Here is a 13,657-nt window from a genome sequence, read left to right as displayed (position 1 = left end):
GTCTGATGAAACCAAGATTGAACTCTTTGGCCTGAATGCCAAGGAAACCTGGCACCATCCCTACGGTGAAGCATAGTGGTGGCAGCATCATGCTGTGGGGATGTTTTTCAGCGGCAGGGACTGGGAGACAAGTCAGGATAGAGGGAAAGATGAACGGAGCAAAGTACAGAGAGTTCTTTGATGAAAACCTGCTCCAGAGCGCTCAGGACCTCAGACTGGGGCGAAGGTTCACCTTCCAACAGGACAATGGACAAAGCCAACAGCCAAGACAACGCAGGAGTGGCTTCGGGACAAGTCTCAATGTCCTTGAGAGGCCCAGCCAGAGCCCGGACTTGAACCCGATCGAACATCACTGGAGAGACATGAAAATAGCTGTGCAGTGACACTCCCCATCCAACCTGACAGAGCTTGAGAGAATCTGCAGAGAAGAATGGGAGAAACACCCCAAATACAGGTGTGCCAAACTTGTAGCGTCATACCCAAGAAGACTCGAGGCTGTAATCACTGCCAAAGATGCTTCAACAAAGTACTGAGTAAAGGTTCTGAATACTTACATAAATGTGATATTGAAGTTTTTTAAAACTTTGTCATTATGGGGTATTGTGTGTAGATTGATGAAAACATACATATACATATATATTACATATATATTACATATATATATATATATGTATATATATAAATAGTTGAAGTCAGAAGTTTACATACACTTAGGTTGGAGTCCTTAAAACTAGTTTTTCAACAACTCCACAAATTTCTTGTTAACAAACTATAGTTTTGGCAAGTCAATTAGGACATCTACTTTGTGCATGACACAAGTCATTTTTCCAACAATTGTTTACAGACAGATTATTTAACTTATAATTCACTGTATCACAATTCCAGTGGGTCAGACGTTTACATATACTAAGTTGACTGTGCCTTTAAACAGCTTGGAAAATTCCAGAAAATGATGTCATGACTTTAGAAGCCTCTGATAGGCAAATTGACATCATTTGAGTCAATTGGAGGTGTACCTGTGGATTTATTTCAAGGCCTACCTTCAAACTCAGTGCCTTTTTGCTTGACATCATGGGAAAATCAAAGGAAATCAGCCAAGACCTCAGAAAAAAATTGTAGACCTCCACAAGTCTGGTTCATCCTTGGGAGCAATTTCCAAACACCTGAAGGTACCACGTTCATCTGTACAAACAACAGTATGAAAGTATAAACACCATGGGACCACACAGCCGTCATACCGCTCAGGAAGGAGACGAAAAATTATGTGGATATATTGAAGCAACATCTCAAGACATCAGTCATGAAGTTAAAGCTTGGTTGTAAATGGGTCTTCCAAATGGACAATGACCCCAAGCATACTCCCAAAGTTGTGGCAAAATAGCTTAAGGACAACAATGTCAAGTTATTGGAGTGGCCATCACAACGCCCTGACCTCAATCTTATAGAAAATGTGTGGGCAGAACTGAAAAACTTGACTCAGTTACACCAGCTCTGTCAGGAGGAATGGGCCAAAATTCACCCAATTTATTGTGGGAAGCTTGTGGAAGGCTACCCGAAACGTTTGACCCAAGTTAAACAGTTTAAAGGCAATGCTACCAAATACTAATTGAGTGTATGTAATCTTCTGACACACTGGGAATGTGATGAAATAAATAAAAGCTGAAATAAATCCTTCTCTCTACTATTATTCTGACATTTCATATTCTTAAAATAAAGTGGTGATCCTAACTGACCTAAGACAGGGAATTTTTACTTGGATTAAATGTCAGGAATTGTGAAAAACTGAGTTTAAATGTATTTGGCTAAGGTGTATATAAACTTCCGACTTCAACTGTACATATAAAGTGGGTAAAACAGTATGCAAACATTATTAAAGTGCCCAGTGTTCCATAACTATGTACATACTGTAGGCCAGCAGCCTCTATGGTGCAGGGTAGGGTACCGGGTCGTAGCCAGGTAGTAACAGTGACTAAGATCAGGGCAGGGTACAGAGCGGAGGCTAACTAGTGGTGACTATTTAACAGTCTGATGGCCTGGAGATAAGAGCTGTTTTTCAGTCTCTCGGTCCCAGCTGTGATGCACCTGTACGGTCTCCTCCTTATAGATGTTAGCAGGTGAACAGGCCGTGATTCGTGTGGCTGAGGTCCTTGATGATCTTTTTGGCCTTCCTGTGAAACCGGGTGCTGTAGATGTTCTTGAAGGCAGGCAGGCAGTGTGCCCCTGGTGATGCGTTGAGCAGACCGCACTACCCTCTAGAGAGCCCTGCGGTTGTGGACGGTGCAGTTGCCGTACCAGGCAGTGATACAGCCCGGCAGGATGCTCTCAATTGTGCATCTGTAGAAGTTTGTGAGGGTCTTAGGGGCCAAACCAAATTTCTTCAGTGTCCTGAGGTTGAAGAGATGTTGTTGCGCCTTCTTCACCATACTGTCTGTGCGGGTGGACCATTTCAAGTTGTTCGTGAAATGTATGCCGAGGAACTTGAAGCTTTTCACCCTTTCCACTGCGGCTCCGTAGGTGTGGATCAGGGTGCCTTCCTCCTTCTTTCTCCTGAAGTCCACGTTTAGCTCCTTCATTTTGTTGACATTGAGGGAGAGGTTATTTTCCTGGCACCACTCCGCCAGGGTCTCGTCGTTGTTGGTAATCAGGCCTACCACTGTTGTGTCGTCTTCAAACTTGGTGATTGAGTTGGAGACGTTCGTGGCCATGCAATCATGGGTAAACAGGGAGTTCAGGAAGGGGCTGAGCATGCACCCCTGTGGGGCCCCCGTGTTGAAGATCAGCGTAGTGGATGTGGTGTTGCCTACCTTTACCGCCTGCGGTCGGCCCATCAGGAAGTCCAGGACCCAGTTGCACAGGGAGGGGTTCACACCCAGTGCCCTGAGATTAATGATGAGCTTGGAGGACACGATGGGGTTGAAGGCTGAGCTGTAGTCGATGAACAGCATTCTTACATCAGTGATCATCTTGTCCAGATGGGATAGGGCATTGTGCAGTGTAATGGCTATTGCCTCATCCGTGGATCTGTTGGTGCGGTATGCAAATTGTAATGGATCTAGGGTGTAGGGTAAGGTGGAGATGATATGATCCTTAACTAGCCTCTCAAAGCACTTCATGATGACAGAAGTGAGTGCTACGGGCGATAGTCATTTAGTCAAATCAAAATCAAATCAAGTGTTTTCCTCAATGCAGTCGAAGAAGGTGTTTAGCTTGTCCGGGAGCAACGCGTTCATGTTCACGACATGGCTAGCTTTCCCTTTATAATCCGTCTGGAGTCCCTGCCACATACGTCTCGAGTCTGAGCCGTTGAATTGCGTCTCCACTTTGTCTCTGTACTGACGTTCAGTTACCTTCGCTTTCTTGGGTACAGGAACAATGGTGAACATCTTAAGCAAGTGGGGACAACAGACTGGGATAGGGAGAGATGGCCAGCGGCGGCGGCGGCACTGTGTTTTCCTCGAAGTGAGCAAAGAAGGTGTTTAGCTTGTCTGGGAGCAAGGCGTCAGTGTCCGCAATGTGGCTAGGTTTCCCTATGTAATCCGTGATTGTCTGGAGTCCCTGCCACCTTTGTCTGAGCCGCTGAATTGCAACTCCACTTTGTCTCTGTATTGACGTTTTGCCTGTTTGATTGCCTTACTGATGGCATAGCAGGACTGGTTGTACTTGTCCATGAGTGTGTGTGTGTGTGTGTGTGTGTGTGTGTGTGTGTGTGTGTGTGTGTGTGTGTGTGTGCTGGTGTTGTGTGTGGTGTGTGTGTGTGTGTGTGTGTGTGTGTGTGTGAAAGTGTTAGTGTCTGTATCGTCAGTGTGTGTATATGTGTGTGTGTGCGCGAGAGTGAGAGTATAAGTGTTCAGAATAATGGAGCTGTTTGTAACAACTTTTACGTCTGTTAAGACGAGGGGTGGGGGTGTGTGTCTATTTGTCAATAAATGCTTGTGCACGATGTCTAATATTAAAGAAGTCTCGAGGTATTGCTCACCTGAGTTAGAAAACCTCATGAGAAGCTGTATACCAAACTATCTACCAAGAGAGTTCTCATCTATATTATTCGTAGCCGTCTATTTACCACCACAAACTGATGCTGGCACTAAGACCGCCCTCAGCGAGCTGTATAAGGGCCTAAGCAAACAAGAAAATGCTCATCCAGAAGGGGCACTCCTAGTGGCCGGGGACTTTAATGCAGGCAAACTTAAATCAATTTCATTGAGGAGTATACCACCTCAGTCACCGGCTTCATCAATAAGTGCATCGACGATGTCATCCACACAGTGACTGTACATACATATCCCAACCGGAAGCCATGGATTACAGGCAACATCCCCACCGAGCTAAAGGCTAGAGCTTCCGTTTTCAAGGAGCGGGACACTAATCCAGATGCTTATAAGAAATCCTGCTATGCCCTGAGATGAACCATCAAACAGGCAAAGCGTCAATACAGGACTAAGATTGAATCCTACTACACCGGCTCTGTCGCTCGTCGGATGTGGCATGGCTTGCAAACTATTACGGACTACAAAGAAAAACCCAGCTGCGAGCTGGCCAGTGACGCGAGCCTACCAGATGAGCTAAATGCCTTTTATGCTTGCTTCAAGGCAAGCAACACTGAAGCATGTATGAGAGCATCAGCTGTTCCGGACGACTGTGTGATCACGCTCTCCATAGCCGATGTGAGCAAGACCTTTCAACGGGGCCAGACGGATTACCAGGATGTGTACTCAAAGCATGCGCGGACCAACTGGCAAGTGTCTTCACTGACATTTTCAAGCTCTCCCTGACCGAGTCTATAATACCTACATGTTTTAAACAGACCACCATAGTCCCTGTGCCCAAGAAAGCGAAGGTAGCCTGCCTAAATGATTACCGCCTCGTAGTACTCACGTCGGTAGCCATGATGTGCTTTGAAAGACTGGTCATGGCTCACATCAACACCACCATGCCAGAAACCCTAGACCCACTCCAATTCGCATACCGCCGCAATAGATCCACAGATGACTCAATCTCAATCGCACTCCACATTGTCCTTTCCCACAGTGACAAAAGGAACACCTATATGAGAATGCTGTTCATTGACTACAGGTCAGCGTTCAACACCATAGTGCCCACAAAGCTCATCACTAAGCTGGGACCAAACACCTCCCTCTGCAAATGGATCCTGGACTTCCTGACGGGCTGGCCCCAGGTGGTAAGGATAGTCAACAACATATCTACCACGCTGATCCTCAACACTGGGGCCCCTCAGGGGTCTGTGCTTAGTCCCCTCCTGTACTCCATGTTCACCCACGACTGCGTAGCCAAGCACTACTCCAACACCATCATTAAGTTTGCAATGACACAACAGTGGTAGGCCTGATCACTGACAACGATGAGACAGCCTATAGGGATGAGGTCAGGGACCTGGAAGTGTGGTGCCAGGACAACAATCTCTCCCTCAATTTGACAAAGGAACAAGACAAAGGAACAAAGGATCTGATTGTGGACTATGGGAAAAGGAGGGCCGTACAGGCCCCCATTAACATCGACGGGGCTGTAGTGGAGCAGGTTGAGAGTTTAAAGTTCCTTGGTGTCCACATCACCAATGAACTATCATGGTCCAAGCACACAAAGACAGTTGTGAAGAGGATACGACAACACCTTTTCCCCCTCAGGAGACTGAAAAGATTTGGCATGGGTCCCCAGATCCTCAAAAAGTTCTACAGCTGCACCATCGAGAGCATCCTGACCGGTTGCATCACCGCCTGGTATGGCAACTTCTCGGCATCTGACCGTACAGAAACTCCAGCTGCTACTCGCTGCTTATTATCTATGCATAGTCACTTTACCCCTACCTACATGTCCAAATTACCTCGACCAACCTGTGCCCCCGCACATTGACTCGGTACCGGTACTCCCTGTATATAGCCTCGCTATTGTTATGTAATATTCTTGTGTTACTTTTTTATTATTTTTTTTACTTTATTTTATTTAGTAAATATTTTCTTAACTCTATTTCTTGAACTGCATTGTTGATTAAGGGCTTGTAAGAAAGCACTTCACGGTACACCTGTCGTATTCGGCGCATGTGAAAAATACAACTTTATTTTATTATATTTGAAGTGTGTGTGAGTGTGTGGATAGAGACCTATAAGTGTGCATAGAGTCAGTGCAGATAGAGTCAGTGCAGATAGAGTCAGTGTGTAGGTAGCAATTGATGAGCTATTCAGCAGTCTTATTGCTTGGAGACAGAAGCTGTCTCTGAACCTATTATTTCTCAACATGCAGTACACAAGCACTTCTCCAATGTCAGGAAATGTGGAAATCGTAAACATAGAGATAAAATTATCCAAAGTAAATTGCATTTCGCAAGAGAAATGACTCAGTGATGGCTGTTTGTGGAATTTGTATAACGAGATTGCTTCCACTCCTGAAACACATACAAAAACCTCAAAAATGTAGTGTGGGTGTTTGAATAGGTCTTGAGAAGAACATTTTTTAAAATGGCATGATGCAAAGTGCTCAGTGCAGTATCCAAACAGTTTACACTCTCAAATGTCTTCACAGTCAAGAAGAGTGAGAGACGCTAGAGAACTAGCTGTGATTGCAGGGAGATCTCTTGTTACCTTCCTCAGCTTGCGGATGAAGAGGATGAGCATGAGCCAGAGGAAGGTGGCAGCAGCTCCTGTACACACCAGGACGATCACCTCAATGTTGGGCTTCCCCTCATCACCTGGAAGGAGACCACAGGAACAATTAGTCAACTGTTGTTCACCGAGGAATTCTGTGTTTTCGATGATTCTTGAAAAATGTATAAGAATTGATAACTGAGAATAAATATAAACGGATGTACACAATAGAGGAACGGTTTTGTTTGTTTAACATATTAGAGTAAGACATGGCACTGGCCTACTTATCCAGTACTTGAAAGTCAATTTCGCTAATTGAATCCAAGGACGTGAATTACACCACTGCAATGTTGATTTTTTTAAAGTCCACTCTGGCATTTCTCTCAGTTATTCATTTTTTGCTAGATGAAGTCATTTCCGCCATGTTGTGTACACGCTACAAGTGGAAACACATTCCATTGCGTATCCCTAGTTTGCTTAGCCTATACATCCCACACTGTTGCACATTCATCTCATATTAAACTATTTTCTTAACTAACAATGTCAACATTCACAGTCAGCCATCTCAAAACTGCCTTCCTTAATCTTTAGGAATTTTGTGACATAGTTTTGTTTAGAGTAATGCCTAAATAAGGGTTTGGCAATGCATGAAGCAAACTGTCTAATGTTGGACATGCTCTAACGGATGATGCTGACATCGGGGTTGGACTTTGAGGAAAATGGGACATTTTTGGGGGAACGGGAATTCATGTCTGGTGCCAAGTCTAGTCGTCAGAATACCGTCGCATGACCTTGCCCCCCCCCCCCAGTCTGTGTCATCATGTTTCCAGTCCCATGGTTCTTTAACGAGAGGACTTCTCCCCTGGCCGTGCCCACAGTCATTAGTGGGAACTCTTCACACATCTATCTTTATTGCAGGTCACGTAGCCGCACATGGGTGGAGACCTAGCTAGCTCAATGAGCGCGCCCCAGCCGAGGTGGAGGAATATCGTGGTGGCAATGGTGTGTTTCTTGTTGCGACGTTCTTATGCTGGTCTCTCTTTCTGGTGTGCATGTAATGTATATATATATATTAGAATAGTCTATGGCAGAGGGCTTATATTAGTTTGCTGGTTGTACTGGTGCTAATGAGAAACATAGCTCCAGTTAGGGCCACAAGAAGCTGGTGATTGAGTCCGGCGCTTTGGTAGCTGTTGCGGTTGAGTTCATTAGGTGTGTTTGTTCACTGGTGTGTGTTGTATTCCATGGTGTGTTTGTTTCACTTGGTGTGGTTGAGTTCATGGTTGTGTTGTTATGGTGTGTTTTGTTTCATTCCGATGGTAGTTATGTCTACCTGGTTGTGTTTTGTTCATACAGGTGTGTCTTGTATGTGGTTGTCATATTGGTTGTGTGTGGTTGAGTTCATGGGTGTGTTTGTTCATGGTGTTTTGTTCGTGGTGTGTTTGTTCAGCTGGTGTGTTTTGTTCATGGTGGTGTTTGTTCCATGGGTGTGTTTTGTTTCACTGGTGTGGGGTTGAGTATGGTGTGTTGTTTCATGGGTGTGTTTTTCATGAGAGAGTGTATTGTTCACTGGATGTGTTTGTTCATGGTTGTGTTTGGTAATGGTGTGGTTGTTCACTGGTGTGGTTGGAGTTCAGGCTGTGTGTTGTCATTGTGTGTTTTGTTCATGGGTGTGTTTGGTTATGGTTGTGTATGTTCACTGTGTGGTGTTTGTTCACTGGTGTTTGTTCATGTGTGTTTGTTCAGATGGTGTTTTATGTCACGTTGGTGTGTTGTTTCATGGTGTGTTTGTCTCATGGTGTGTTTGTTCAATGGTGTGTTTTGTTCATGGTGTGTTTGTTCACTGGTTGTGTTGTTCATGGTGTGTTTGTTCATGGTGTGTTTGTTCACTGGTGTGTTTGTTCACTGGTGTGTTTGTTCATGGTGTGTTTGTTCATGGTGTGGTTAATGTACTGTAGTTGGGATTCATTGGTTTCGCTATCAGCGTGACATGGTTTCGTAAAGCCTCATTATGATGGAAATAAAGAGTAAGTGACTCACCCACGACAGTGACGACAGCTGGCTTTCACACTCCCTCACGTTGCTGGCAGACACTCGTACAAGCCCTCATCTCTTTCTTCACTCTCTCGATCGTCAGCACCCCATCCTCCCTCAGAGTAATACCTGGAACACAGCATGAAGTCTACAGCTCAGATTTTATGGAGAAAATTATAATAAAACCATTTTAGGGGATGGGGGTAGATATATATATATATATATATACACAGTATATAACACACACATATATATATATTATATATCTACCATTCAAAAGTTTGGGGTCACAGAATATGTCCTGTGTTTTCCATGAAAACATACATGAAATTAGTTGCAAAATGAATAGGAAATATAGTCAAGATGTTGACATGGTTATAAATAATGATTTTTAATTGAAATAATAATTGTGTCCTTCAAACTTTGCTTTCGTCAAAGAATCCTCCATTTGCAGCAATTATAGCCTTGCAGACCTTTGGCACTCTAGTTGTCAATTTGTTGAGGTAATCTGAAGAGATTTCACCCCATGCTTCCTGAAGCGCCTCCCACAAGTTGGATTGGCTTGATGGGCACTTCTTACGTACCACACGGTCAAGCTGCTCCCACAACAGCTCAATCGGGTTGAGATCCGGTGCCTGTGCTGGCCACTCCATTATAGACAGAATACCAGCTGGCTGCTACTTCCCTAAATAGTTATTGCGTAGTTTGGAGCTGTGCTTTGGGCCATTGTCCTGATGTAGGAGGAAATTGGCACCAATTAAGCACCGTCCACAGGGTATGGCATGGCGATGCAAAATGGAGTGATAGCCTTCCTTCTTCAAGATCCCTTTTACCCTGTACAAATCTCCCACTTTACCACCACCAAAGCACCCCCAGACCATCACATTGCCTCCACCATGCTTGACAGATGGCGTCAAGCACTCCTCCAGCATCTTTCATTTTTTCTGCATCTCACGAATGTTCTTCTTTGTGATCCGAACACCTCAAACTTAGATTTGTCTAAATGGACAACAATACTTAGTCTTCTACTTCCAGCTTCAGCTCCCCTCAAACCCCTCCCATCTATCTCTGAAGACCATCCAGTCCCACCCTTCAGCTCCCCTCAAACCCCTCCCATCTCTCTGAAGACCATCCAGTCCCACCCTTCAGCTCCTCTAAACCCCTCCCATCTATCTCTGAAGACCATCCAGTCCCACCCTTCAGCTCCCCTAAACCCCTCCCATCTATATCTGAAGACCATCCAGTCCCACGCTTCAGCTCCCCTAAACCCCTCCCATCTATCTCTGAAGACCATCTAAAAACAATGAGTAGGGCCCGACCATGGAAACCTCAGGGCCCCTAATCACGAGTCATTTCCAGCAGTCCTTACCTGGACCCTCCTGTACTGGTAGCTTGTCTTTGTACCAGGTGATGTAGGGTGGCGGCACACCCAGGGCGTAGCAGGCCATAGTCAGAGTACTGCTGCTGTTTACATCCTGATTGGTCAGGTTCTGTCTCAGCCACGGCCTCTTCCTCTCTGAATCAACCACAAAAACATATCTGAATTAGATCACTCTGCTTTTCAAGACTTTCCCAGACAAACTCATCCCCTTACTGGGTTGCATAATTACGAGTGTGATTATATCCAGCAACAGTCACCTTTTACCGAAATACGATGTAATACAACCATATTACTCTTAGAAAGAGTTGAGCAATACCCGTATGACATGACAGTGGTGCGGCAATTACTGTTCTGATAGATCTCATTGATCACCCAGCAGGCAATACTCCTCCTGTCTCCTACTCACCATCCACAGTCAGCACAGTCTGGACTATGACCCTCTTGCTGTGGAGGTTACCCGCCCAGCACTGGTAGCCTGTTGTGTGACTCCTGGACACGTTGTGCAGGGAGAGGGAGAGAGAGATAGCGTAGGGGCTGAGCTGCAGGGCCGTGACGTTGTCGGGGGTGACAGTGTAGTTCTGAGAGTTGTGCCACTGCAGGTCTGTGTACAGGTACCGAGTGCCGCGACAAGTCAGAGTGACGTCATCACCCTCGATGGCAGTCTGGGGCTCGATGGCCAGGTGCTGAGGGTGATCTGGTGGGGGAGAGGGGAAAAACACATTAGGTCATAAGGAGTGTTAGAGCATCTTTTTTTTGGGGGGGGACACCCCATTTGGGTACCTAGTAAAACTATCAAGCATAAGTATTGGTTAGATTATGCAATACATGAACACATTGTCCAGTATGTAAGTGGGTTACAAGAGCATCAATGTTACTACAACTCTCTCTTCTCACTCAGGGAGATAGACACGTAGCATGAGATAGTCAGCTGACTGAAGCTGTCCTATCCTGGGAAAGTACATCTCTAAAACATCAAGCTGCACATCACCATGTTAGGAATTTCAAATTTGCAGTTATTTCCTGTTTCATCACTGTGTTAATTGGAAGCAGGTTGGCGGTGTACAGCTGTCCATTAGGAGTCAGTCTGGGGGCCGGGCCTGAGGTGAGCCAGACTGCTCTGGGAAGCATTCTGTGTTCCGTAAAAGAAGACAGCTGTTATTACAATTCCGCCGTCCTCTTTTTCAGCAGCAATCCAGCGCTCTCAGTCACCTCCACCTCAGGAATGGTGGTACATTTCAGCGCTTCTTCCTAAATAATGATCTATATTCTCATCCGGGTCTTCAGAGTTTGGCATCATCAGCAGTGTCCCCAATCACAGTGTCACCACCATTCTCAATTCCAAACTATCATCAATCAGCTTTCAACTTCAAATCGTTCAAGTTTGTAATTTTTGAGGACAAAAAGTGATGACTGGTTGCATGGCCTGCCAGCTGATTTCTCTTGTCATTACACAACTGGACTAGATGGAATTTTCATTTCATGAACATTTGGAACTGTTCAGATGCATATAACAAGTGAATTATGCAGCAGCAGGCTCAAAGAAGAAGATGAATGACCTGCCGGCGCTACAGTGAATGCTCAAAGCTGTTTTTAGACTGTAGCATATGGCTCAGGACGTTTGACCTCTTCCGTTCGGTCCTGAAGCCTGCCTGCTCCGGAGGAAGACGGTTTCAATTAATGTCCACCCGGAGCAGCTCTCCTTATTACACAATACATCCTGTGCATTCTAGCGATTGCCTTGCGATTCATTACAGTGCATATGTGTAAGTCATTGGAAACCAAACGTCATGTATGTTACAGCTATTCTGTACGCCTGGCCCGTAGAAATAAAAACCAACTAGCATTTTGCCTTATGCTATACAAAAAATCTCTTAAAAAAAAGAGAAGATCTTTCAACCACCTCCCCATGCTTTGTAGTGTTAGGTTGACCCACTTACCGTCCACATAGAAAGGGGTTCTCAGTGTGCAGGTGCCAAGTACATTCTCGGCCACGCAGGAGTAGATCCCCGAGAAGTGAGCCACTCCCACCACTAGCGTACTCACAGTCTATGGAGGAGAGAGAATACGTCAATCATTAGATCTACAGTACAGCCAGCGAATGCTGTACCTATCTGCTGTACATGTATCTCCTGCAAAATAGATTTCACCTCAGTGAGACCAACCTGTAGAAATAAAGGTTCATTAACATGTACCAGTCAAAAGTACCAGTCAAAAGTTTGGTCACACCTACTCATTCAAGCATTTTTCTTTATTTTTGGTATTTTCTACATTGTAGAATAATAGTGAAGACATCAAAACTATGAAATAACACATATGGAATCATGTATCAACCAAAAAAGTGTTAAACAACTCAAAATATATTTTATATTTGAGATTCTTCAAAGTAGCCACCCTTTGCCTTGATGACAGCTTTGCACACTCTTGGCATTCTCTCAACCATCTTCATGAGGTAGTCACCTGGAATGCATTTCAATAAACAGGTGTGCCTTGTTAATTTGTGGAATTTCTTTCCTTCTTAATGCATTTGAGCCAATCAGTTGTGTTGTGACAAGGTAGGGGTGGTATACCGAAGATAGCCCTATTTGGTAAAAGACCAAGTCCTTTTTATGGCAAGAACAGCTCAAATAAGCAAAGAGAAATGACAGTCCATCATTATTTTAGACATGAAGGTCAGTCAATCCAGAACATTTCAAGAACATTGGAAAGTTTCTTTAAGTGCAGTCGCAAAAACCATCAAGCGCTATGATGAAACTGTCTCTCATGAGGACCACCACAGGAAAGGAAGACCCAGCTTTACCTCTGCTGCAGAGGATAAGTTCATTAGAGTTACCAGCCTCAGAAATTGCAGCCCAAATAAATGCTTTACAGAGTTCAAGTAACAGACACATCTCAACATCAACTGTTCAGAGGAGACTGCTTGAATCAGGCCTTCATGGTCGAATTGCTGCAAAGAAACAACTACAAAAGGACACCAATAAGAAGAAGAGACTTGCTTGGGCCAAGAAACACAAAATCTGTCCTTTGGTTCCAACCGCCGTGTCTTTGTGAGATGCAGAATAGGTGAACGGATGATCAGCGCATGTATAGTTCCCACCGTGAAGCATGGAGGAGGTAAGATGGTGCTTTGCTGGTAACACTGTCAGTGATTTATTTAGAATTCAAGGCGGACTTAACCAGCATGGCTACCAGAGCATTCTGCAGCGATACGCCATCCCATCTGGTTTGTGCTTAGTGGGACTATTATTTGTTTTTCAACAGGACAATGACCCAACACACCTCCAGGCTGTGTAAGCGCTATTTGACCAAAAAGGAGCATGTAGGAGTGCTGCATCAGATGACCTTATTTAACACTTTTTTGGTTACTACATGATTCCATATGTGTTATTTCATAGTGTTGATGTCTTCACTATTATTCTACAATGTAGAAAACAGCAAAAAAATTAAGATAAACCCTGGAATGAGTAGGTGTGTCCAAACTTTTGACTGGTACTGTACCTCAGAAGACTTTCCATCAACACCAGTGTGGTTATTTGCCATTAGCAGGTGGGTCAGAGGTCTGCCTTAAGCCTGTTTTATTCTCTTGAGTTAGTTCACATTAATGGAAGGATACATCTGGACTTTTTAAAACCTGCCGCGTCTCTCCTAG

At 44.6% G+C, this 13,657-nt stretch overlaps 1 protein-coding gene across 1 annotated transcript in view; it reads right to left on the bottom strand.

Annotated features, from left to right (window-relative positions):
- LOC111967451 (vascular endothelial growth factor receptor kdr-like) overlaps positions 1–13,657 on the bottom strand; it is a 75,447-nt gene that overhangs the window by 29,367 nt on the left and 32,423 nt on the right. Inside the window, 5 exon segments of the mRNA XM_023992488.2 lie at positions 6,594–6,700; positions 8,637–8,759; positions 10,000–10,146; positions 10,418–10,705; positions 11,949–12,057. Of these exon segments, the coding sequence (XP_023848256.1) occupies positions 6,594–6,700; positions 8,637–8,759; positions 10,000–10,146; positions 10,418–10,705; positions 11,949–12,057 (774 nt within the window).

Source organism: Salvelinus sp. IW2-2015, linkage group LG8, assembly GCF_002910315.2.
Source record: "Salvelinus sp. IW2-2015 linkage group LG8, ASM291031v2, whole genome shotgun sequence".
In the NCBI taxonomy this organism is placed as follows: Eukaryota; Metazoa; Chordata; class Actinopteri; order Salmoniformes; family Salmonidae; genus Salvelinus; species Salvelinus sp. IW2-2015.
This window is presented reverse-complemented; position numbering and strand designations above follow the sequence as displayed.